This window comes from Trachypithecus francoisi, unplaced genomic scaffold (assembly GCF_009764315.1).
Source record: "Trachypithecus francoisi isolate TF-2019V2 unplaced genomic scaffold, Tfra_2.0 Lachesis_group7, whole genome shotgun sequence".
Taxonomy (NCBI): domain Eukaryota; kingdom Metazoa; phylum Chordata; class Mammalia; order Primates; family Cercopithecidae; genus Trachypithecus; species Trachypithecus francoisi.
In genome coordinates, this window is record NW_022681472.1 from 3,772,383 (window position 1) to 3,798,067 (window position 25,685).

Genomic DNA, 25,685 nt, shown 5'->3' on the forward strand with positions numbered 1-25,685 from the left:
GGAGTGACCCCTGCTGAGCTGACAAGCCAGTGCTGGAGTAGTGCACAGGCGGGCTCAGGTGCAGCAGCTGAGTGGGCCTGTCTGTGTCGGGGGCAGGGGCACAGGGAGGGGCAGGTAAATTGAAGCTGACTGGTTGAAGAAAAGCCAGGGAAAAGACAGTGAGACCAAAGGCACAGAGTGGGTGTCCCACGGAGTCAGCTCCCATGCTAAGTCTAAACTGGGGAGAGGTCAGAGGCAGCACAGGGGCCTGTGGGGCAACTGCAGGATCTGGGAGCCTCTCTGAGCTCTCGTTGAGCAGATCCCTGGCTTTAAGAGGAGTTTAATTGGACAGTGAATGCTAGTGTTGGCCTCTGAGTAGTGCTCCTTAGGAACTCAAGGGTCTTTCCTAGCAGCCCCAGATGTCTCCTTCTCCTCTGGACCTGGGTGACCTTTTTTTTTTTTTTTGATGGAGTCTTGCTCTGTCTCCCAGGCTGGAGTGCAGTGGTGCCATCTCAGCTCACTGCAACCTCTGCTTCCTGGGTTCAAGCAATTCTCCTGCCTTAGCCTCCCTACTAGCTGGGACTACAGGCGCCTGCCACCATGCCTGGCTAATTTTTGTATTTTTAGTAGAGACGGGGTTTCACCATGTTGACCAGTCTGGTTTCGAGCTCCTGACCTCAAGTGATCCAGCTGCCTCGGCCTGCAAAAGTGCTGGGATTACAGGTGTGAGCCACAGCTCCCGGCCTCTGGATTCGGGGAGACCACTCTGAGGGCTCTGTTCCGGGCGTTCTCCATTCAGGCAGAACTTCCTGTGCACCAGGCATCCAGAGGCTGGTGAAATGGAAGGAGTTTCCTTATCCCCATCGCAGGGAGTGGGACAGGGTGTGGTTCACTTCTTCCATGCCCTGCTGCTCAGGCCCCTAGGGGAGCAGGCAGACGGTCAGGTCATGGGGAGCATTTTGGTCTTTGACCCCAGGCGACATCTAGGGTTGAGTGTCCTGAAACCTCAGTGGGTGTGTGTTACAGTGTGCTTTTTCAGCTTAGCTATCTGCCAAGGGAGCTTGTGTTTATCAGCTCAGTTAGACCCTTTGCCTTATCAAGGCTTTCTGTATCACAAAGCAAGAGTTTTGGTGTACAGGAAAATCGGATCACATGTGGGCTAGGAGAATGAGTGCAAGGCTTACTAAGTGATGGAAGTAGCTCTCAGCAGATGAATGGGGAGCCAGAAGGAGGATGGAGTGGGAAGGTGGTCTTCCCCTGGAGTCAGCAGTTCAGCCCCCCGTTGTCTCCTCCAACTGCCCTCAGCCAAATTTCCCTTGGGTCTGCATGGTTCCAACCTCCATGACCTGCCAGCATGTCTGTCCACGTGTTCTTCTGCCAGTGTGTTCTTCTGCCAGTGTATTCCTCTTGATTTCCAACCACTTGTGTCTGTCCACTAGGGTCTCAGGGTTTTTATAGGCACAGGATGGGGGTCATGATGGGTCAGAGTGGTCTTGGAAAATGCAGCATTTTGGGTGAATATAGGAGTGCCTGTCCTCGCTTAGGTCTGTGGGGACAGGCCCAAGGGTGGAGCCATAGCCAGGGATCCTGCCCTCCTCTACCCGGCCCTTCTCTGCGCCCTCCGGAATCACTGAGATGGGGCCCCCTCAGGCTGGCTGCAGGGATTGCCTAGGGAGAGGGGGCTTCCCTTCCAAGCCCTGGAGCAGGGCCCCAGGCTGGCTTCCAACATGTATACCCTTTGCTAAAGGTCACAGCTGGAATGCCAGGCACTGCCCTCTGGACAGTGAGTTGGGAGGAAATATGGCTGCCATCCACCTACAGAATTAGAATAGTCGGTATGCTTGTCCAAACTAAACATGCAAAAAGGTCCCAGGCATGTGCCCTGGGGTTTGGAGCCTATTCCCAAGGAAAGGCAATGTGGGGCGATGGTCCAGGCTCTTCCTGGCTTTCCTCCTCTGCTTCTGCAATCTGCTCATGACTTGATCTTGCATAGTTTTCCCTTCGGTAAAATGGAGATAATAACAGCTCTACCTTGCAGCCTTCTCATGAGAATTAAACAAGTTATTTTGTTAAAGAGCTTTGAACCACTAGGTACGGTGACTTACGCCTGTAATCCCAGCACTTTGGGAGGCTGAGGCGGGCAGATCACTTGAGCTCAGGCATTTGCAACCTGCCTGACCAACATGGCAAAATCTACTCTCTACTTAAAAAATACAAAAATTAGCCGGGTATGGTGGTGCACATCTGTAATCCCCAGTACTCGGGAGGTGGAGGCAGGAGAATCGCTGGACCCAGGAGTTTGAGGCAGCTGTGAGCCCACATTGTTCCACTGCACTCCAGGCTGGGTGACAGAGTGAGACCTATTTTAAGATAAAATAAAAAGAGCTTTGAGCAGTGTTTGGCAATTGGTAAGTGTACTATTTCTTTATTGTGATGTAGACATTCAGCACACATTTGTTGAATGACTGTTTGTTGCATAGATGAATAAGTGAGTGAATGAATGGAGAAAATGAAAATGGTGCCCAAAACACAGTTTGCTTATGGCTTACTTTGTGGTCCATGTCACAGGCTGGCCCATGGATCAATATGTGGAAAACAAACACACATACCATATATAGACCATACTCACACACACCACACATACACACACCTACACATCACACATACACCATGCACACAGGGCACACACAGACACAGGCACACACCACACACAGACCATACACATATCCTTATCACACGCGCCACCCACACACATACCATACACATAAGGCACACGAAGACACAACGTACACAGCACTGCCCACACACGTGTCCTGCTGGAAGCAATCCAGTCCTTACATTAGTGGATGAGTGCATGCTCCCCGGGTTCTCAGCTTCGTTCTGTGCTCCCCCGTGCATTTGCTCCCAAGGGAATTGATGATGGGGTGCACCAAACCCTGTCTGTTTGTTACAGGGAGTGCCTGGAGACAAGACCACATACAGATTTCATGCAAGGACAATTTGAAGAGTTCCAAGGGTTGTATAGACTGGGTTGGGACATATAAACCTGGAGTGCGTGCTTTTTGGGTGGTGTGGGTAAGACTTTATCATCATTCTCAAACTCCATAAACACCTGGAGTCCTGCCAGGGCTGGGTTGCTGGTGCAGCGCACCACCCAGCTGCAGCCCCTGAGATCAGGGTGCTGTGGGACAGTGTGCAGGGAAGGACAGGAGGGTACAGGTGCTTGCCTTGTGAACTCAGTAAAATACAACTTCCAAACATCCCAGGGAAGGGTGGCCAGCACTGCACGTGATGGCAAGGGTGGAGAGGGGATCAGGGAAGATTCTTTCTCTTGAGACAGGTTACTGTGTCACTTCTAAATTAAGCCTGTGACTATATTTGGTAATGCAAGATGTAGGGCTGAAGAACAAGCAATTTACTTCATGCAAACAGATGACCATATGATGTACACAGTTGGGCTCTTGCTGCTTTGGGGCTTTGGGTGCAAGAGAACTCGCCAGTCTGGGTTTTGTGGGGTGCTGAAGCCAGCCTCCCCAATCTTCCTCATGTATGTGTTCAAGCAGACTAAAATCCTAGGTTAAATACTGCATTCATAAAAAATTTCAAGGTTGTTTACTTTCAGAGAATTGTAAAAGACCCTCTGTTAGATCATCAGGGCAATTTGATGTCAAAATGCTGGAACCAGAATCAGCAGCAGGGCTTCTTTCTTTCTGTGGGCAGCTCTCCTAAAGAGAGTGAAAGAAGAGCTGCCGGGAAAACAATGTGTGCATTGTAAGCAGGCCTCCCTCGGGCTTCTGGTTGGACAGTGGGAGCGTGAAGCCTGTTCACAGGATGATAATTTCATTGGTTCCACTTGCCGGTCACAGTGGCACGTGCTGGTCAATGACTTTCCGCTCAGCAGGCATTGGAGGCTAAAGGCTCTGTTTCTAAAGCTCTGCAGGCCACTCTTGGTGACTAAGGGTGCGGCAATCATGTAGACACCAAAAGTGCGACTACTCTTAGATTCCCACCCCAACCGCAAAAAAGCAGTTGTATAGGCAAGCAGGGCTGCTATCCTGATGGTTAGATGTAGTAGATACAATACAGATTCAAGCTCCATTGCAGAATCAAGGCTGGGGATATCTCTGTAGTCTTGGAGGTTATTACCCAAGAATTTTTTTTTTGCAGCTATGTATCCTGTCAAGAGTCACGTTATGTCTGCAAATGCATTGACCTTTTAGAATCCATCACATGTTTGTTTCTCTTTGAAAAGGAAGAGGACCGGGCGTGGTGGCTCAAGCCTGTAATCCCAGCTCTTTGGGAGGCCAAGACGGGCGGATCACGAGGTCAGGAGATCGAGACCATCCTGGCTAACACGGTGAAACCCCGTCTCTACTAAAAAATACAAAAAACTAGCCGGCGAGGTGGCGGGCGCCTGTAGTCCCAGCTACTCGGGAGGCTGAGGCAGGAGAATGGCATGAACCCGGGAGGCAGAGCTTGCAGTGAGCTGAGATCCGGCCACTGCACTCCAGCCTGGGCGACAGAGTGAGACTCCGTCTCAAAAAAAAAAAAAAAAAAGAAAAGGAAGAGGTCTTAAGCTACTTATTTACTGAGATGTATAATACAAAATTAAATGAAAAAGTATAAGAATAGGTCCACTACCCTTCACTGTGTGTGAAGGAAGAGCATTTCTAAAAACTAACCTTTCAAATATTTATATTGAAAGATGCAGTTTATAAAGAATAAAGATAGCCATGAATTGGATAACTTTTCCTATTAGGTAAATGGTATAGTAAACTGGGGGTGAAAATGGGGGTGAACATGGTGGTCTGTTTTTAGAGAAAATAAGGATGCAGTACAACTTCCTTTCTAATGGTTTGTGAAGCCAGAGATTCAGTTGCTGTATTATTATATTGAGCTTTGGCAGCATTATTGCTCTGGGGGGAGGTATGATTTAATTTATATCACATTTGCCTCAATGTAGAAAAGGCTGTGTGAAAACAGGTGATGGAAGCACCTAGGAATAGCTTTGCTCTCCTTATGATGCGTGTTTCATGGAGTTACTCTGAAAATGATGAATGCAATAGATCCCAACCTCCAGACTTCTAATGCCTGGTGAAAATCATGGTAGCTGAAAATTCCAGGAAAGTACTCAAAGTTTTCTTGAAATTAGAATATAGATAGCAGGAAAGAATATGGTGATAATGATGAAAGATTTATCTCTGGAGTTCAGTTTTGCTCCTTTTAATATAACAATGGTCACATCTGTTGATGGACACTTACAGTGATTCCTTATCTTTGCTATTGTGGCTAGTGCTGCAATAAACATGAGATTGGAGGATGAGACAGGCTGATCCATGGGCACAAACATACAGTTAAACAGAAGGAATAAAATCGAATGTTTGACAGCAGAGGAGGGTGACTATAGTTAACAACAGTATATTTTATATTTCAAATAATTAGAAGACTTGAAATGTCCCCAATACATAGAAACACACTAGGTGACAGATACCCTAAATACCCTCACTTGATCATTACATCATTACACATTCCATGCATGTAACAAAAGATCATGTGTACTCCATACGTATGTACAAATATTATGTATCAATAAAAATTATGAATGACAACATGCTTCATCAACTTAGCTATTACTATTTAAAAAACAAAAACCAAAATGGTCATAGAAGCTGTCTCAGGCAGACTGGACACATTTTAACATTAGCATATTACCAAGAAGGATGCCATTCAAAGTGAAGGGTTGCAGACAGAGACTCTCTCATTCTGTTAATATGGATCACTGGCAAGGTAGTCAGTTTTATTTCCTAGCTAACAATTTCCTAAAAGCAGACAGTTATATTAACTTGAAGAGCAACGATCCTTTGAAAAATAATGATAGCAGCAACAGGATCTTCAGAAAACAATCTGAATTCTTTCAAAGTGATAAAGGTGCTGGTACAAGCATCATTCATTTCTGAGCATTTTTCTCAAAATAAAATTGAGGTTTAGAAAAGTACCTCCGAGATGGGCTGGATACGCAGCACACACTGGGAACATTGTCTTATATGTGGTTGAAATAACAATGGTAGAACCTCCCATGTGGTACATCTTTTTATTTGCTTTTAAAATTGTGATTTTAGTGTGTTTATCTCTGGCTCATACACTATTTTTTTCAAGGAGAAGAAATATTTCTGAAATTTAAATATTCACTAATCAGTCTATTTCTAGTTTTTAAAAGGTTTCAAATTCCATATATATACACATACACACAAATTCCATGTATATACACATATATATATACACATATATGGAATTTTGTGTGTGTGTGTGTATACACACACTTGAGTTCTTTATTTTTTACTTTCTAAAAAATAAAAGACTGATGGGAAGAAGAAAAGGTGAACTACACTTTCACCATTTGCCTCTGAGCAAAACCTTTGGTGCCTAATTCTATTTTCTTTAGAAATATATTCCCTGAGAGTGCTCCTTCCTCCTCCAGCCCCGAGCGGTCCCTCACCCTCAGGCTCACCATCCTCCCTAACTTTGTGCTGCGGCACAGGGCAGGAGCTGAGCGCAGATACCACAGGCAGGTGTCAGCCTCATTCCCTGTCCTTGGTGGTGTCCCAGACTCCACAGGGTACAGAAGTCCAGGAAATGAGAAATCAGCCACCCAAGTTGAGTGGAAAATTTCAGCATGTTACAGAACATGGGACAGCTGATGTCTGAGGTCGCTGTTCAGAAGGATTTGTAGGTTTACCTGTTTACTCAGAGCATTTCACCAATTCCTTACAAAGATTACAAATAAACTCACAAAAAGGCAAAAAAAAATCAGTTGTTAATCCATGTTGGTAGGCAGGGTAACGAGTATCATTTTGTTTAATTTCATATGTTTAGCACCATCTGTAGGAGCTACATAACAGAACTCTCTGGAGTTGTTTTGTTTTTAACTCACTTCTCACAAATCATTGAAGTGTACGTATTTGTAAGGAAAGTTCAGCCATCGTAGAAGTAAAGATGACTGATGATGAATGTTGGAATGCAGCTGAGAAGTGTACTTTTTGTCACTGGGGAGGAGACACCCACCCTTTGGTTGAGACGCTGTGTTGCTCTGCTGAGAGTGTCAGAAGATGGCCCTCTACGGGATGTTCTGCCTCCATAGAGAGAAAGAGAGGGGCTGATGTTTACTCTGATTGATGCTGTTGTTAGAAATGTGGCCCAACATGCACACTAGTCCCTGTATTCTCTAAGTTCTCCGCTCCCCCAACGCAGGCCACAGAGTTGCTCACATTCCTCCCACCTTCCCAGTTTGATTCAGCGCCCTTCTCCCCACAGAAGGAAACCAAAGTTCAAAAGGATGTTTTCCCCCAAAGCTTCCCGCAGTGAATTTTAGAGGCCCTGGGGAAATGAGAGGGGCTGGTGGTTTACAGAATTTAGGGCCATGCAGTGACCTCGCGGATTCCATGGGGTGTTCACAGAGACCCAAGGATAATGAGACTGAATTCCGCATTATAAGCACTTCCCAGAGCCTTTAGACATGCTAAAGTGAACTTTGAAACTGAGAGAAGATGTGGCACACACGGCAGGTAACGGGGAGTCTGACCAGAGGAGTCGGGGACCATCTGAGAAGACGCGTGTTCTCTGAGCACGGCTTGGAAAACAGGCGCTGGTTTTCAGACATGCTCAGTGAACTCCTTAGAGAAGCTTTGAGAAGAGGCAAAGAAGCAGGATGCCGGCCCGTTTCAAGGACAGTCTTCTCCTGCTCGCTTCTTTTACATGTCTGGCTCCGCAGTGACTAAGCTTTCCTTTGAAGAAAGGTTTCTTTGACCATCACAACCCCCTAAAAAAAGGATTCTAGAAATATTTGTGGATGCTCAAGACCGAAGCTCAATGTCAGCTATTTCCCCCCCCCCCCCCGGCTTTACTGCTCCTCAGACTTTCATATGGTATTTTTGGAATGAAACCACATATGAAATCCAAAAAGGCAAAAACGTCTGACTTTTCCCCACAAGTGTGTTACACCAGGAGCAAAGGGAAGGGCGCCCTCTTGGTGGGAGGTCACTGATGAAGCTGGGCAGAGTCCAGAGAGTCCAGGCAGTTTTGGTGACTTGTGTCTAAGCTCCGAGTGCAGATCCCTGGGTGGACATTCCCAGCTGCAGCACCAGGCTGTCCTGGGCAGAGGACTCCAGTCCCTGCATTCAAGCGTCAGTCACCTCAGTAGTCGCAGTGGCAGCGGGCGGGGTAAGGGAGCTGAAGACCAGAGGCCTGCTCCAGTGGGACAGATTTCCACAAAAATTCATCACCATCTCCCAGTGAGGGGGAGATGTTCAAAACTGTGAAAAGTGTACATGCAAAAGCGCAGGCCCTCAAACACAATCGTGTGTGAAACCAGAGAAAAATGATCCTTGAGAATCAGGCTGAGATTTCATCTTTATCCTGCATTATCCTAAAGTTCCAGGCCCAAGGTATGCATTGTTAGACATATGTGTCGGTGGGTCCCGTGGTCACACTGGGTCCTTGCAACTGCACTCCTGTGTGCTCAGGGTCCGCTCCTGGGGAGGCACAGCTAAGAAAACCCCTGGCAGGATGCCACAAAATCAGTTTTCTACCTTCTGCTTTTTTTCTTTCTTTTTCCATTTTTAAAAAGTTACACACTGCCTAAATTGCTTTGGGCAAAATCCTCTCAACAGGCTGTGGGATACATTCAAAATGAGTAGCAGAAATGACAACTTATCTTTATTTCAACATGGAAATGTGGTTTCTCCAGATGTTTCTAATGTTCCCAATAGGGATTTCCAAAGACTGAACATTGCATCAAGGCTGCCGGCCTGAAGGGCCCTACACAAGGATGGTGCTTCTGTCTGACGTGCGCTCTCTCCCCCACAGCACACACACTCACACACACACACACATACATGTCAGAAATGTAGACGGTGACTTAAATCTGTGCACAAGTAAAGATGATTCAAGCTGAAACACATTTTCCCTTCTTGACATAGTGACTGATGACAGTTAGACATAGATTATAGGCAACTGCCTTATTTGCAGAACCACTAGGGGTATGAAAGACTCTTAACAAGCCCAGAGCATCAAGTAGTGGGTGAATCATTCTGAAGGCTGCCTTCCAAGACCACAAGAAATTAGGGGGCAACCTATAAGAAATAGCAATAGCACACCACACCATAGGAAAATCCCATATGTGTTTGTCCCAATGGATTGGAATGAGAGAGAGAGAGAGAGAGAGATCTCACAAAGTCGGAGACATAACTTTTGTTAGACATTGTTTTCTTATTATTTGTTTGTGTCTTTTCATCACAACTTTAACTTTTCTGCGACATGTGGCAACAGTAGCCACAGCATGATTGGAAAAACGCACGAATGAAGGGGCAGTTTGCTTAGGTGCTGCATGTTGTATTGTTATTCATAGATGGACATCTGTGCTTGGTCCTGTTTGGGTTTTTAGGTGTTTTGCAATATGTTAAAATGTTTACAGTCAATCAGAACATATCTGCTTTAGGACAAAATAGTCATTTGTTCAATAAAAATTTTCTGTTCATCTATTAGGTCCCAGGAATATGCTGCTGGGCATTTGGAAATAAGAATGTGATCTCAGTCCCTACCCTTAAGGAATTCATCATCTAGTGAGGAGACAGGCACATAAAGTATGCACAATTGTGCAGTAAGAATATAGGTAAGGGACCCTTAAGTAGGCCTGGGAAAATCAGGGGAGATTCTTAGAAGAGGCAGCAGTTGAACTGAGATTCCAATGCTATGTGGGAATTAGATGGATTAAGAGGATGATGGGCATTTGAGGCAGTAGGTACAGTACATATAAGAGTTTAGTTTGTTTAGGGAACTACGAGTTATTTGGTATTTCTGGAGTGTGCAAAAATATAAAATAAATCATTATTTATGGAGGAATAAACACATGCTTATGGATTTGAGTAATATCTTACCATGTACGGAAATTGTCTTTACGGCCATGTGCTAAGAAAATATTTTTGTTTAAATTACTTTATTTTGCTATATGAGAAAAAGATGGAAATCCAGGACTCTGTTTTGAGGCTTCCCTGCCACCTCTCATCCTGGCTGACAGAGTTGGGTAGGTGGTTTCCATGAAAGCACTGCAAAGGCATGCTTGCCGATCCCATAACCTTATGTTTGCCTTTGAGTTGCACCAGTGGGTCAGACATTCCTTCAGATTAATTTATCAAGGACTCAGCTGAGAGCCACAGCCATATCAGATATTTCACATTTGGACCAGAATTATTTGGATGTTGCACACGATCTCAAGACAGGCCCTCTCTGCATTTTCTAGGAGCCACTGACCCTTGAATAAAGCTTCTCCCTCCTTCCTCTGTGGGCTGGAACATCAATAGCCCTTGGGAGAACAGATTATTCCCAACCATATTGGGTCGATGAATTGCCCATGAAGTTTTCAGATATTTAGAAAAAAGTTACTTGTGATAGCAAATAAATTAAACAGAACACTAAAAACATAAATTCTTAACTTCTGTACAGTTTTAGAGTGTTTATTTACTTAACACTCTCTATGCACTATAGAGAAAGCAAAATTGTAAAAAGTCTTGTCAGACTCACTGGATGATGAAGAGACATTTGTGTATTTTAGTGGTCTGTAAATTGGAGAAATATCATTCTGACTTCTTCAGCTTTTTGCATCATGCTGAATGAGACAATGATAGTACGAGCATACTATCTACACCCGCGAATCCATGACAATGACATGGCTGATTCTCTGATCATGCCAATGTCAGGTGGTTTTGTATTAAACAATGATGAAGAGCAGGTAGGAGAGACTGATGAGAGAAGAATGAATGCCTCTTTCTAGTAGGCAGGGGTAAGACAATGTTTTCAGTAGGTAAAAAGTACATTTTCAGCTTTCTTCTTTGTATTAGTATGTATGGATTGAAAGCCAGGCTCAACTTTAAGGAAAATATAAAATAAAACACAAAGCTCTGCTCCACTGTGTGGGACACCATGGCATGTGCTTGTTGTCAGTTCCTCCACTCACCTGGGTCCAGGAATTGTCTCTGCCATAGAGCTGATGAGACAGAGAGCAGCTTACCCACCTCATAACATACATGGTAAGGCAGCAACTTGAAACAAGGCCAGTCTGAGGACAGAGTGCTGCTCTTCCAACTACTATGCTGAAATAACAAAACTGGTATGGCCTGGATTAGAACCTGGTTGCACCCACGGTTGTTTTTTTTTTTTAATAATAATAATATATATATATATATATAAAATTATATATTTGCCCACTGTTATTTCAAACATCCCAAAAGTAATTTCTGCAAGACAATTACAAATGCAGCACTCTTCCTGTTTAAGGTTTTCCAAATTGAAAAGAAGAGAATGGCTACCTTTGAAATCAATCAGGACACCTCTGTGGAAAATTACCTGGGCTGTTTCATCCTTGGCGTGAGCAGTGGTGGGAGCTGGCATCCCGTGGAGACACACACGCCTGGCCCTGGGTCCAGCCAGCACCCACTGGCAGGTCGGCCCTGGAGCAGTTGAGATTTTCCTAAATTGTAAAAAATCTGAAAGTTACGTTTTAGAATAATCTTTTCTTCTAATTCTTTTTTATTACCTTTTTATTGCCTCAGGAAAGCAGTAACACAAAAGATCCTTTTACATCTTTTGATTTAAAAAGCAGAATCCAAGAGGGGCTTGTCTGGCTGTGTTCATGGAGAAAAATCTGTGGCTGATCAGTGCTCATCCTCCCAGGAAAAGCCCCATTACAGCAAACAAGTTCATTTATTTTAGCCTAGAACTCAAGAAAACTATTCAAAACCCTGAGATACAAAAAACAAGCCAGATCCTCACTTAATTTAATTTTATAAAGAAACCATCATAGTTGTACAAGCTATCATTTATTTCTTTCACTATGTAAAAGTTTTTCATTATGTAAGGAAGTCCCTACTCCACACCCCTTCCATCCCTGCACATTTTATAGTATATCTGTTTGGCTTGATTTCTCTTTCAAACCCCCTGTGATGTAGACTCTTTTTTTTTTTTTTTAAGGCATTGATAAAGAATTTAAAGTCATTTTAAAAAGTTTCTGCTTTTTTCTTTTTTCACTAAAGGGTCTTGTTCAATCCTTCTTTTCACTGACTACATAACAGTGATTGATTGGCAAATAGTAGGCGTGCAATAAATAAGAGGGAGAAAGAGAAGGGATTCTGAAGTTGTATAAAATTTGTGATTTACAGCACATCATTAACTACAACAGTAGAGGCTCAGTCCTGGCTCCTAACTTCCCACTCTGTTATTCTCAGGATGTGGTCCCCACACTGGCTGTGCCATCTTCCCCCAGGAGCAGGTTAGAAATGCAGATTCTCAGGACCACTACAAACCCTCTCACTCAGAAACTGGGGGATGGGACCCAGCAAACAACCCTTAGCAAACCCTCTAGCTGATTCTGATGGTCGCTGAAGTTTGATCACCTCGGAGGCAACCCTATCCCAGCACCTCTGATATCCTTCCTGCCATTGCTGACCAACCCATGGCCTCTGGGGCCTCCCTTCTCCTCCTGTCTGGAGGCAACAGGCTGCTTCACACCATCTAATCTCTGAAGCCGGAGGGGGGCAAGGGCTCTACTTCTAACCCCTCAGGCTAAGGCATAGCTGGGATGTGAGCCTCATTACTGCCACAGCGATGGGTAAGTGGGGTCAGTGGTCACTAAGGCTTCATCAGGGATCAGTTGTGTGTTTTAGGCTGGTACTCAGAAGAATGTCTTTATCCCCAAGGACATATAATTTATAGTCACCACCAGTGTTCAAAGCAGCTCTGAAGCCCATACTGGACAAGTACAGGGGGAGGAGGTAAGAAACAGCGGCTCCAGGGCACGGTGGTCCTGCAGGCCTCCTCCCGCCCACCTTCTGGAAGTCACGACCTGAGATGGGGGCAGACCTCCTAATAAGCGTAATTATCCATTATTTATTTATCTAATTATCTATTATTTTATTGCATTTTGGACTTGTTTAGGTGTTATGAAATAAAAGCATTTAAAAGAGAGGGAAGAGATGCTTGTCACCAACTTGGAGACAATGATGTCCTCAACTAAACTTATTTTCTTTTTTTTTTTTTTATTTTTCGAGACGGAGTCTCGCTGTGTCGCCCAGGCTGGAGTGCAGTGGCCGGATCTCAGCTCACTGCAAGCTCCGCCTCCCGGGTTCACGCCATTCTCCTGCCTCAGCCTCCCGAGTAGCTGGGACTACAGGCGCCCGCCACCTCGCCCGGCTAGTTTTTTGTATTTTTTAGTAGAGACGGGGTTTCACCGTGTTGGCCAGGATGGTCTTGATCTCCTGACCTCGTGATCTGCCCGTCTCGGCCTCCCAAAGTGCTGGGATTACAGGCTTGAGCCACCGCGCCCGGCCGAGCTTATTTTCAAATTTGCATTAATATTAATACATAATAAAGGAATAAAATAAAATGACATGAATAAAAGTAATCACAGAACTGGAGAAAAATACATCAGCTAACATCCCCTTGGCAAAATTCCAAACATTTTTTTTAAAGTGATGGTTCTGGCGCAGGAGCTGCAGAAGCCGCTCTCTCAGCTGGGATGGCCTCAGAAGTTGCAAGCAGAAGCCCAGGAGGCCTCGGGGAACCCCCAGACCAGCAGGAGGAAAGTCTCGGTCCAAGGCACCAGGCAGAGGCAGCTGGCTGGTGCACTAGGGGCCTGGTCTGCAGAGGCCCCAGGCCCGCGTCACCATGGAGGGTAGCCCTTGAGGCGTGGGGAGAAACCCCATTTAGCAGCATCACTGCCGAGAGCTCGGCCCTGCCTCTCTGGCCTTCGTGGAGCAGGGTGAGCCAGGGTGCCCAGAAGCCTGGAGTGGAAACCGGAGCAGTACATTGTAGCAGCCCCCGCGCACTGTTCTGGGAACCCGGGATCCCGGTGGGGGCCCTGCAGAGCGCGCAGGAGCAGAGAACGCTGGCTTCCGTAGGATCCTGTTTTCAGGACCCCCATCCCCGTTCCTAGCGGCAAACGTGGAACTCAGGCATCTTCCAGACACCCTGCTCTCCAGCTGCGGTCCTGAGATTGGAACGGGGTGGGGAATGGACTGAGGCCAGGAGCCCAGATGGGTTAGTGTTTGGCTGTCTGGCGAGAGAACGAGGACCACCAGCAGGCTGGCCTGGGAGCTGGCTGGAAATGCAGACTCTCAGGCCCGCTCAACCCATCAACCAGGAAGTTCCCAAGACCCACAGAAGAGCTTGGGCACGGCGGGACGTGACACACCCTGACTGAGGCTGGCAGGACCTCTGGGCCTAAAGCTTAGCGACATTGTGAGCGGCTGAAGGGGATACCTTCTATTACTGCCTTTTCTGCTAAATTTTTTAAAAAAGTTATCACACAATACGGGAAAGCCTTAAACCTCTATAGGTCTGAAGGATGTATGGGCAAAGAAGCTGGAACTCACAAGAAATAGAATTGCCATTCATTTCCTTTGGCCAAAGAAGATATCACTATTTTATTCAATCCAGGCCTTCCTTTTCCATTCCTTAGAATTAGCTATTGCTACCTCCCAACTACATAGAAGAACCATATTAAGTGTTGCTCCTTACCTGGGAGGCAATTGATTCAAGCCCCAGAACAGATTCGTGGAGAATATCGTCACATCCTTCTCTGCTGTCCTAACTGGTGAAACAAATGAATGACAGGCCCTTCCCCCGGCCATTGTCTACAAAAATTACTTAGTGATCATTCAAAGAGCTTCACAACTATCTTTACAAATTTTCAAAAGAACGTGCTAAACGGATTACACTGACTCTTGTAACCGGAAGAGCTTAATTAGATGAACTGGTAAATAAAGTATACATCCTCCCATCTTTTACTCACAGCAGCTCTCCTACTCATGGCTATAAATACTTCCCAGTCTCTTTGGAGTCTGCGTACAGGGATAGGCTGCCATTTCCTCTGCTAATCTCTCATTGTTCAGGGTTCTGACCAACTGCCACAACGGAAAAGTTGCCATGCTTGTTGATTTTTACATGCATGCCTTCCACAGAGTAATTATTACTTCCTGGAGGGATGTATACTAACCCTAACTTTAGCCATAGATTTACTTTTGTAGTGGTAGGTTGTACACATTTATTGCTGAAAATTAAATCAGAGGGTTTTTTCCTTCATATGTATCCATCTCAGGTTAATGGAATGCATTAGTTCTTCCCGTGTGTCTGATGAGAAGACAAGAATGGTAGAAAATTATCTTATTTGAGAATTTTTGCTTTCCTAGATGACAGAGTACTCATTCTCAAATTAATTTTGCTCAAAATGTTTTGCATATGTTAACTAGGGACAACTCCTTAGATGTGGATCTTAGCCAGAAAAGCCTTATACTTTTCAAAGTTATAATTGCCTCATTACACCAGAGTGTCCACATTTTAGTAGTGAAAGAAATGATTGTTTCGCTTGGAAGACTTTTCAGTCTAAGAAGATAAAAGCCGGGTGCGGAGTGTGGGTGTGTGAGGGAGCAGCAGTGGCCTCCAGCAGATGAAGTGTTAATGTACAGAGGATGGAGACCAGCTGCTTCCCAGCCCCACTGAGAACAGCTCCACAGAAAAGGCTCAAGGGCACCAGGAGAGCTTGAGGGGCTATGGGAAAGTGTCATGGTTGGGAAGGCCGATGCCTCAGCGGGTGGAGCCCACAGGATTTCTAGAAGAGGCTGGGAAATGGCTTTGAAGATTGTTATATGTGCTTTGTGCAACCCCTGAATGATGGTAGTTTTAAATATACCATTGGAATATGTAGCACATGATCACGATCCTCTTCAACAGACCTCTGCTACATGCCTACAAGGTACAGATCTCTTGCTGAGTGTGGTACAGCAGCTCCTCCTCGCTCCCCCTGGTGCCATGGAAAATGCAGTGTGTTTGCAGCTCAAAGACTCTGGGTTTGTATTTCAGTTTTGCAACTTGCCACCTTTGTTACTTTAGGCCCATTATCCAACCTTTCTGAGTTTAATATCCTTATCCATGAAATACCAGCTTCAGAGATAAATTGTAACCATTGAAGAAGGTCATATATATCAGTTTCCTTGTACGAGAGCGGGTATGGACATTTAATGATAACATTGAGAGCTCATTATTATGATATATGAGGCAAGGGACTGTTGAGTACTTTACTTATAATACTGAGATTCTCTTTCTATTTTACACAATAGGAAACGGATACATAACTTGCATAAGGACATAAAGCCAACAAGTGGTGAGGCAGTGATGCAATGAATGCATTTGTTGGATTTAGGAACTTGTGCTTTCCTCACTATAACACAGAGTCCCAGATTATATGAAACAAATTAAAGATACTGAGAATGCTTATGTGCATATGTACATATTGTTAAAACCATAGTTTCCCAAGTGCAGGCTTTCAGAATGTTTATTAAACCTTGTCTATATGCACTCTATTTACTCCGTTTCTTCACTTTTTTGGACATCCCATCTATTTTGAAGATCTGTCATCACTAGGAGACTCCAGTCAATTTGCTTCAAGGATCTCTCAGAAATCATCAATACTATGCGATAAAGGGAAATATGATAAATTTCTTTTAGATCTGCAAGCAATTTTTTACCAATTTCTGTCATTTTATTGATATAGTCATTCAACAAACATTTGTTGATATTTGTGTTCTAGATGATGGGCTAGGTACTAGGAATTTCTGCTTTAAGGATGTTTTGTGTAATAAAAAAGACATCAAAAAAAGATTGTGATATAATGAGGTGGGTAATATCATATAAATGGTATAAAGCTCCCAGAGGGGGTGAATTTGGTAAAGTATTTCAAAGTAATTGACATTTGATTTGGGTCTTATGTATGTATATAGGAAAGCAGACTTTTACCAAGTGCAAGACCTTGGTAAAAATTCTAAAATCTCTAAAAATTTACTTGAGATATATCTTAGGTCAGGTGCAGTGGCTCATGCTTGTAATCCCAGCACTTTGGGAGGCCCAGGAAGGTGGATCACGAGGTCAGGAATTCAAGACCAGCCTGACCAACATGATGAAACCCCGTCTCTAATAAAAATATAAAAATTAGGGAGCTGGGAGGGAGCTTTAAGGGGTGGATGGGCAGGAGGTCAGGGTCCTCCGGGAATTAGAGCGGGTGGGCTCGCTGTGGGTGCCATTTTTCAGTGTCTCCTGAGGAGCCAACCCCCTCCTCAGCTTTGCTCGGCTCTTATTCCCTCTGGTAGATACAGCCAGGGACGCGCCATCCCCAGCTTAGTGACAAAAATACTGAATTTCTTCAATAGAACACTAGGGAATCTGTCTATGGGTAAACATGCAGAGAAGGAACGACTCCGAGAAGCACAACACGCTGCCACACATATTCCTGCAGCTGGAAATTCCAAGTCCATCATCACATGTCGGGTGTCCCTTCTGGATGGTACTGATGTTAGTGCCGACTTGCCAAAAAAGCCAAAGGACAAGAGTTGTTTGATCAGATTATGTATCACCTGGATCTTATTGAAAGCGGCTATTTTTATCTGAGATTTATGGAGTCAGCACAATTGACAGTGCCAAAGTAATTCAATGGAAGAATAGTCTTAATAATGGTGCTGGATTAGAACCTGCGGAAAAAGGAGAAAAAAATATGGTGCTGGAGCAGTTGGATATCTATAAGACATAAAACCTTGACCTAAACCTTATACTTGTACAAAAATCAACTCAAAATTGATAATGAACCTAAATATAAAATGTAAAACTGTAAAACTTAGAGAAAAATAAACAGGAGAAAATCTGTGGGACCTAGAGTTTAGAGAAGAGTTATTAGACATGATGCCAAAAGGATGATTTTAAAAAAACATAAAATAGGCAAAAGGATGATTTTAAAAAAAGATAATATATACTTCATAAAAAATTAAAAACTTTTGCTTTGGGAAAGACCCTGTTAATAGAACGAAAAGCTAAGCTACGGACTGGGAGAAGATATTTGTATATCGCACATCTGACCGTGAATTCGTGTCTAGCACATATACAAAATGCCTAGCTGGGCACAGTGGCTCACCCCTGTAATCCCAGCACTTTGGGAGGCCAAGGCAGGAGGATGACTTGAGCCCAGGGGTTCGAGACTAGCCTGAGCAACATAGTGAGACCTTCTCGCTACAAAAAATATGTTTAAAAAATTTAGCTTGGTGTGGCTACTTGGGAGGCTGGGCAGGAGGATCGCTTAAGCCTGGGAAGTAGAGGCTACTGTGAGCTGTGATAGCCACTGCACCTCCAACCTGGGCGAGCGAACGAAACCGTGTCTCAACCAAAAACAAAACAAACAAAACAACCTCCTCAACTCAACAGTTAGAAAGCAAGCAATCTAATTTGAAAATGAACAAAAGACATGACGAGATTTTTCACCTCAGAGGATATACAGACGACAAATTCATGAAAATATGTTAAACTAGCCATCAAGGAAGTGCCAATTAAGACCTCAGTGAGATGTTTTCACTACACATCTATTAAAACAGCTAAACAGTAAAACGTAGTGACAACTTCAAATTTTGGTGAGAATGTGGAGAAACGAGATCTCTCATACATTGGTGTTGGGATTGTAAAGTGATATCACTACTCTGGAAGATAATTTGGCAGTTTCTTTTAAAACTAAACATACATTTAAACCATATGACTCAGCAGTTTTGTGCCTGACCATTTATCCTAGAGAGTTGAAGACTTACTTCCACACGGAAACCTGAGCATAATTGTTCGTAGCATCTTTATTCGTAGTAGCAAAAAACTTGAAACAACCTCAATGTCCTACAGTAAGTGAATGATTTAACAGTGGCACAATCATATCATGTAATACTACACAGCAATAAAAAGAAGGAACTATTGATATGCAACAACTTGGACAGATTTCAAAGGGCATTATGCTGAAATAGGAAATAAAGCCAGTATCAAAAGGTTATATATTATATGATTCTATTTATGTAACATTCTTGAAATGACACAATTACAGATATTGCGATCAAATTAATGGCGTTAAGGGTTAGGGATATTGAAGTTGGGAGAGCGGTGACTATAAATGAGTAATATGGGAGAGTTCTTTGTGATAATGGAATATTTATGTATCTTGATTGTGGTATTAGGTATAGGAATCCAAATGTGATAAAATGATGCAGAGCTATACATGTACACTGTACCAATATTAGTTTACTGATTCTAATATTGTACTGTAGTTATGTTAAAATGTAAGCATTCCCAGAAGTGTACACAGGACTGGACCTCTCCTTACTATCATTCCAACTTTGTGTGAATCTCTAATTATTTCATAATAAAACTTTAAAAAATAAACGTAGTGTGGACTTAAAAAAAATTAGCTGGTCGTGGTGGCGTGCACCTGTAATCCCAGCTACTCAGGAGGCTGAGGTAGGAGAACTGCTTGAACCTGAGAGATGGAGCAGCCAGCCGAGATCACACCACCACACTCCAGCCTGAGTGACAGAGCAAGACTCCGTCTGAAAAAAAAAAAAAAAAAAAGAATATCTTAATATCTGCTGTGACTTAATTCAGACCCATGACACCTTAATGAAAGTAAAATATTTTAAACATGAAATTAGAATGATGAGAACGAAGTCAAATAAATTACAAAAATATTAATACTAATTCTTCACTAAGAAATTAAACAATGAATAGACTTTTCCTCTTAGAAAGCCTGTTAGATTTTGGACACCAAGAGGCTACTTGCCTGTAGACCTACAAATGAGGAAGGGAAACAGGAGTAGATGTGATTCCTGGGATAGCCAACCAGAACATCCAAGAAGGCTTGACTCACTCACACTTCCCCTTGCCAGATGTTTCTACATGCTAGCTGGCTTGAAAACTTCTAGATAATCATTGGCAATCATTTTTATACCATATACATATCGCTAAATTGGTACTTTTATAAGTTTAGAATGCTCCAGTCAAGCTATCAGCCATTTTTTTCATATCCATAAACTGTTATTCCAAATAATTTTGCCTCTAAAAATATGTATTGCAATGTCAAAAAATTAAAGCAGAATACTAAGTTGAAGCCTTTTGTTAGTCAAATGCATCCCCTTTTATATGTTGGCTGAAAATGTAAATGTAACATACAGTGGAAGGAATGTGAACATTAAGGGAATAGTATTGGTATTTATTGTTGGTCGTTTGCTAGTGGCCTGCTACCAACATCTTTGAGATACAGGTTCTGGCATTTATTGGTATAATATTACAAAGATATGAAAAGGAAAAAGATGATTCTCCAAGTTCTGATCAAATCTCCAGAGAGATGTGATGAACAGAAGCAGGAACTCTTCTTCTTATAATAAGTTTAGGAGTTTGAATTCACATATACATTCGGTTAACTTTCACAGTTCCTATGATGGTTAGGATTTTTGCATATGAGTTACTACACATGCATTTATTTAGCATATGCACATGCATATGTGTATGAATGCATGGTCATGTTATAATTTCTCCAGTACACATTAGGTTTGGGTGTGGACTTGTCCAACGTGTTCAAATACCTTAAAAGGTAATTTTCACTGCTCACTGACCTGTTCCTATCAAACATATCACTTATTTTATATATTACTAGATGCGGGGATTTCTTTGCATGGTTTAATTTTCTAGCTCGTGTAATTTATGGGTAAATCATTTCTCCTGGTCTTTTCATGCAGTTTGTATTCTTTTCCCCTCATTTTTTCCATTACATATTATTTCTTTTAAAAATCTTAAACTGTTACAGTGCCTATGTAATAATAAAAGTGATTGTAATTTTTGTTTTCATAAACTTAATAAAGTCAACATAAAAAATGTTGGAAAGAATTTTTAAGCATTAGTAATGCAACTATTTTTGCACTTGGAAAGTGTGATTTTTGTTAAAGTGGTACACTAACAAACCACCATCTTGTCTTTTCTGAATGTGACACTACTATCTTAAGAGAAAAAATAATACTAGCGGCTCACTTTATTATAATCTAACACATAAAATAACACTTCAGATGCATAATAAGCACTATTCTGTTTTTCTTCTTAGCAAACAATTCTTTGTACAGTGGTTTGGTACTAATCACGAAGAAGTAAAGTCTCTGAAAATAGTATACAAACAAGGTATTTCAAATCAAAACTGTTTATTGTAAAAAAAACCTTGAAAATTGTTTTTTAAAAAAGAAACATTGATTTCACAAGTCTTCAGGTTGTTTATAGACATAGCTATAGATAACATCTCAGTTTCATACAGAACTCATTCAATCATATAAAAATAAACACAAATTTACATTGACTCATCAACTATACAATTTAAAAAGGCACTTGGAAGGGGTATTGTGTTATTGCATTTGTGGTATGCATTTGAAATAGTTTAAAGTACATTAATGAATTTGTAAGAATCCTCTTTTGCACTTATTCCCATCTTTAATTAATTTTCAAAAATCATTAAAATGTTTTAAAATAGTAAGACATGGAGCATGTGCCAGGAATGTTGAAAGCTAATCTTTCCCTCCTCTCCCAAGGCACATACTGTTAATTGGCAAAAACAAAACAAAACAAAACAAAAATACTTTTAATACATTCTCCTGTGTTTTGTTCTTGTTATTTTTTTCCTCCCTTTAAAAAATACACTTTAAAGCACTATAGGTAATCAAAAAAAAGGCTTTAGTTCAACAATGGCAACCAGACATCCAACATGTAATGGAGTAAACTTGGAATACTTTTTAAGGCACCTGAGTTCTCGTCTGGCAGATCTCTTCCTATGGGAAATCCTATTACAGACTCTATTACAAAGCAATACTGTTCTTTTCAGTTGAAATGATTTGGCAGCAATGTAAATCTTCGCATTCTTTTTAGGAAGAAAAGATGCAATGTGCTTTTCATTTTATCTTTGAAGAGAAAGGTTACTGTCTTTTATTCTCTCAATCTAGCCATCAGCAAATATATAGTAATTTTAAACTTCACATGGAAAGGATTATCTTGAAACACATGAATTCCGTGCTCCTGCAGCTCTGTGTGTGTGTGTGTGTGTGTGCGTGTGTGCATATGTGTGTGTGTCTATACATATTATTTGGTCGGTCAGCACAGGAGAAAATGCCTTTGGACTTTATTTGTCATTTGGCTTCGGAGTGAAGAAATGCATTCTGTTCGAGTAAACATTGATTGCGTCACTCAGTGTGCTACACAGCAGCCAGATTCCTCATGTTTGTGCAGGAGAGACATTCTGGAGAAGGTTTTGGAGCAGTTTTTGCACTGGTATTTCTTTACATCAGAATGGGTCTGCAGATGAGCCCTCAGGTTTGACCTGTCTGCAAATGCTCTGTTGCAGTGAGGGCAAGAAAAAGGCTTCTCGCCTGGGGGTGGAGTGGGAGAAAAAAAGAGACTGTCAGTGTTTTTAGAGGAAACATAAAGTTAAATAATGTTAACAAAAGTCAATCACATTTTGCCTAAATAATGAGAAGTAGCAAAACCTGATTAAAATCCCTCATAATAGACACTTTAAAAAATACCTGACCTTTTAAGATAAATTTGAATATTGCATTTAAAAATCATACACAGAATATTATTACTGCTGCCAATTACGCAGAAATAATTTCCGTAGTTCTTGGACTTTCACTTCTTAAAGCTTTCTGCTTCAGCAGGTGCAACTAATGTTGAGCACCTCCCAACATTTCCCAGTATTTCCCCTTTTCCCTCTTTCTGTACTATGATTAAGGCAGTCTAAGTGCCATAATACCCTGCAGGATAATTCTGTAATAGGACTAAGAAACTAAGCAGCAAACAATCCCCAAACACAGCAAGAGAGGCAAAGTAAATTTAGTTTCAACTATCCAAGTCACCCACTGGTGATAGATATCCGAGCAAGAATGTAACTAACAGAAAACTATAGGAAAAGCCTTCATCTATTAACCAAATCAATTGATTAAGATAGCAACATTTGTTTTTGCTGATTACTGGGGGCAGTTTCACAGAACACACATTCAAGCACATCTTTCCTGATTTTCTAACTGATCTTTGAGACCAAACCTTCTGAATCTACTTTCCAAAGTCTACATGCTGTTTGCAGTCCCTGGAGCAGAGGTTGTTAGCAAGAAATGGAGCACTTTGTGCCCTAACAACTTTTTGAGTAGTCAGGAAGTAGTTATCAATGACTGTCCATCATTAAAAGCACTATGTCACAACTTCATGCAAATCCAACAGCCAGTTCAGGGCTTCACTGTATCTCAGAGTAACATTCCTGCCTATGTTTTTTCTCTTACCCGTATGAGTTCTAATGTGTCCTTGAAGCAACCAGGGTCTGGAAAACGCCTTGCCGCAGATCTTGCAAACACAAGGTAATGTGTGGGTCCGAATATGCATCTTCAGGGCGCCCAGGCTCACATATTCCTTGTCACAGTATTTACAGCTGAAAGATTTTCTAGACTGGGCATCGCAATGCAGCTGCTTATGTTTGGCCAGCCCAGAAAAAGTTGAATAGGTCTTATTGCATAAATTGCACTGAAACTTTTCAGCTTCAATGGCATGGGGGTCTGAAAGCTTGGACTGTAGCCTTTCCTCTTCATCACTAATGGGGCTTTCTGAGCCACTGTGGTCCTTGGAGGAGGTGTCAGATGGAGGAGGGGGACTCACTCGCCCCAAAGATGAGGAGTATCCGGAAAGAGGAGAGAGGCCATTGGGTAGCTGGGCGTGGAATGGAGCTGCCGTAGTCCACACAGTGATGGGGCTGTATGCTCCTGAGCTGAGGATCTCTGGTTGTGGTATGACAGGCATGGAGTAACTCTCATAGAGATACGGGGAAATAATCACTGAGAAAGAAAAGGGAGGGAGAGAAGATTAAGTTAAAAAGAACTAAAAATAAATCCACACACAAGCATACACACACTGGAAAGATATTTAGCAACACACACGTGATTTTCTTAGGGAAAAGATAGACCCATTTAGGAGGGCATACACACTGGTAAAATGTTTCATTTCCACCCTGGCACCTACGGAGTTACTGTACTTAATGCACACATAGGCTGACAGCTGTACGGAGCTATAGGTGCTCTGAAGACAGAGTGCAGCCAAGCCAGTGCCTTCGCAGTACCCACTAAGGAGGGAGAGCCTCAACATTAGTTTTAAACATTCAGAAAAGTTGTTTTCCATTTTATGTATGGGCTCTTTAGGTGTATTACGACCGCGAGTACAAAGATATGCCTGCATCAAGCCGCCTTCTAAAAGGAAAGGAGACTTCGTGCATGAAAAACGCAGTAATTCAACCCTTATGTCACTCATCTTTCACATACTCATTATGCATGTATACACAGGCTTTAGCAAACACGAAGCTGCGAGATTTGAATGAAATGTTCCTTGTTAGTCAAGAATTCAAAAAGTTTTGAATTAAAACGCACCCCAAATGATCAAAAGAATGTAAGCTCCCTTTCGGGACACTGTTTAAAAGGAAAACAGTTGAACCTTTGGCTCTTTTGTAATGGCATTTGAAGGGTAATACGTAGATTCATATTTGCAAGGCTCTAGATACGTAGTTCTAGATATATTTTTCTCTTTTTACCTGTGTGTGTGTCCAGTTCGCTGTAGTTTGGCTTTTTGGAGGCGTTGAAATGCTTCTTGACCAGGAAGGAGCGCGGCATCTTGCCAGCGGGTCTAGCGGGCGCCCGGCGCGGATAACGGTCCGGCGGGAGGACACGGCGGTCCCTACAGCATCGCGGCCGGCCGGGCTCGGGCAGGGGCCGCGCTCAGGTGCGGCAGGCGGACGGGCCGGCGCCTCTGAAGTCGCCCGGCTCCTTTACGAACTGAGCCCGTTTTGGTTGGGAAGGTTTTTTTTCCTCTCTTTTGCAAGAAAGATCCAATCACAGCTGAGAGGTTCAGATTTCAGCTCCTCCCTCTGGGACAGCTGTGAACAGAGGAAGAATCTGTTGTCAGACTAAATTATTCTGGTTCAAAATGGGCTGTTTTTCGAGATTTCAGTGGAGAGGAAAAAAAAGTGTTTAAATATTTTCAAGAGAGGTAACCTCCCTCGGTGAACCCCGCCCGCGATCCACGCTGTCTGGGAGCTAAGAGGGGCGCAGGAGCCGGGGTCTCTGCCCGGCCCGCCTGGCTTCCAGATGTGGGACAGTGTCAGCGCGCGGGGACACAGTGTCCGCCAGGGGAAGGAAGGGCCGCCCTGCACCATACCAGGCCAGCCTCTGGTGTTAATGAGAGCCTATATTTGGAAGTGGCATCTGGAGAGGTTTGCCTTGCACAAGGACCAAATAATTAACTCTTGGCTTTTGAAAAAGGAAGGGGGAAGCGGGAAGACAAAGGCGCCTGTGAGCGCGAAGGACGCTCTCCTGGGACTCCGGCCTGGAGAGCGACTGCAGCCTTGCGTGCGGCGAGGGCGCTGCGCTACTCAGGGCTTCCGCGAAGCCAGGGGCAGCGCGGCCGCGTGCAAATTAAGTAATCATGTCACCGTGTTAGCTATGGTGGCTTGAAAGAAATGCTTTGTAGCCCGTTAAAGGCAGGCTGATCGGAAGAACTAGAAGATTGCAAAGATAAAAAGGAACGCCGGCAGCGAAGGGGGGCAAGAGGTAAACTGTCGTTTGAAACCACGGGACATTCTCTCACTCACACTTTTGACAAGAGAGCTTATCTTTTCATGTACTACAGTGCATTTTTATGGGAAAAAGGGTGTATGTGTCTTTAGAGACAATTATTTTTATTTCAAATATTCCCCTGCTTTTATTTGGTGCTATTTTCATCAGTATAAAGCCATTAAAATCCATCTC

The 25,685-nt window shown here is 43.0% G+C and overlaps 1 protein-coding gene across 1 annotated transcript; it reads right to left on the reverse strand.

Moving 5' to 3' along the window:
- Positions 1–21,045: 21,045 nt before the first annotated feature.
- Positions 21,046–25,340, reverse strand: SNAI2 (snail family transcriptional repressor 2). Its single transcript, XM_033202772.1, has 3 exons — positions 24,473–25,340; positions 23,181–23,726; positions 21,046–22,274 (listed from the first exon to the last, which is right to left on the reverse strand). Exons 1-3 carry the CDS (start codon positions 24,549–24,551, stop codon positions 22,093–22,095), a joined length of 807 nt encoding a protein of 268 aa, XP_033058663.1. The 5' UTR covers positions 24,552–25,340; the 3' UTR covers positions 21,046–22,092.
- Between the last annotated feature and the right edge of the window lie 345 nt (positions 25,341–25,685).

Coding starts and splice junctions, on each gene's coding strand:
- SNAI2 (XM_033202772.1), bottom strand. CDS start 24,551: ATGCCGCGCTCCTTCCTGGTCAAGAAGCATTTCAACGCCTCCAAAAAG. Junction 23,727..24,472: donor CGAACTGGACACACACACAG/GTAAAAAGAGAA, acceptor TTTCTTTCTCAG/TGATTATTTCCCCGTATCTC. Junction 22,275..23,180: donor ACACATTAGAACTCATACGG/GTAAGAGAAAAA, acceptor CTCCACCCCCAG/GCGAGAAGCCTTTTTCTTGC.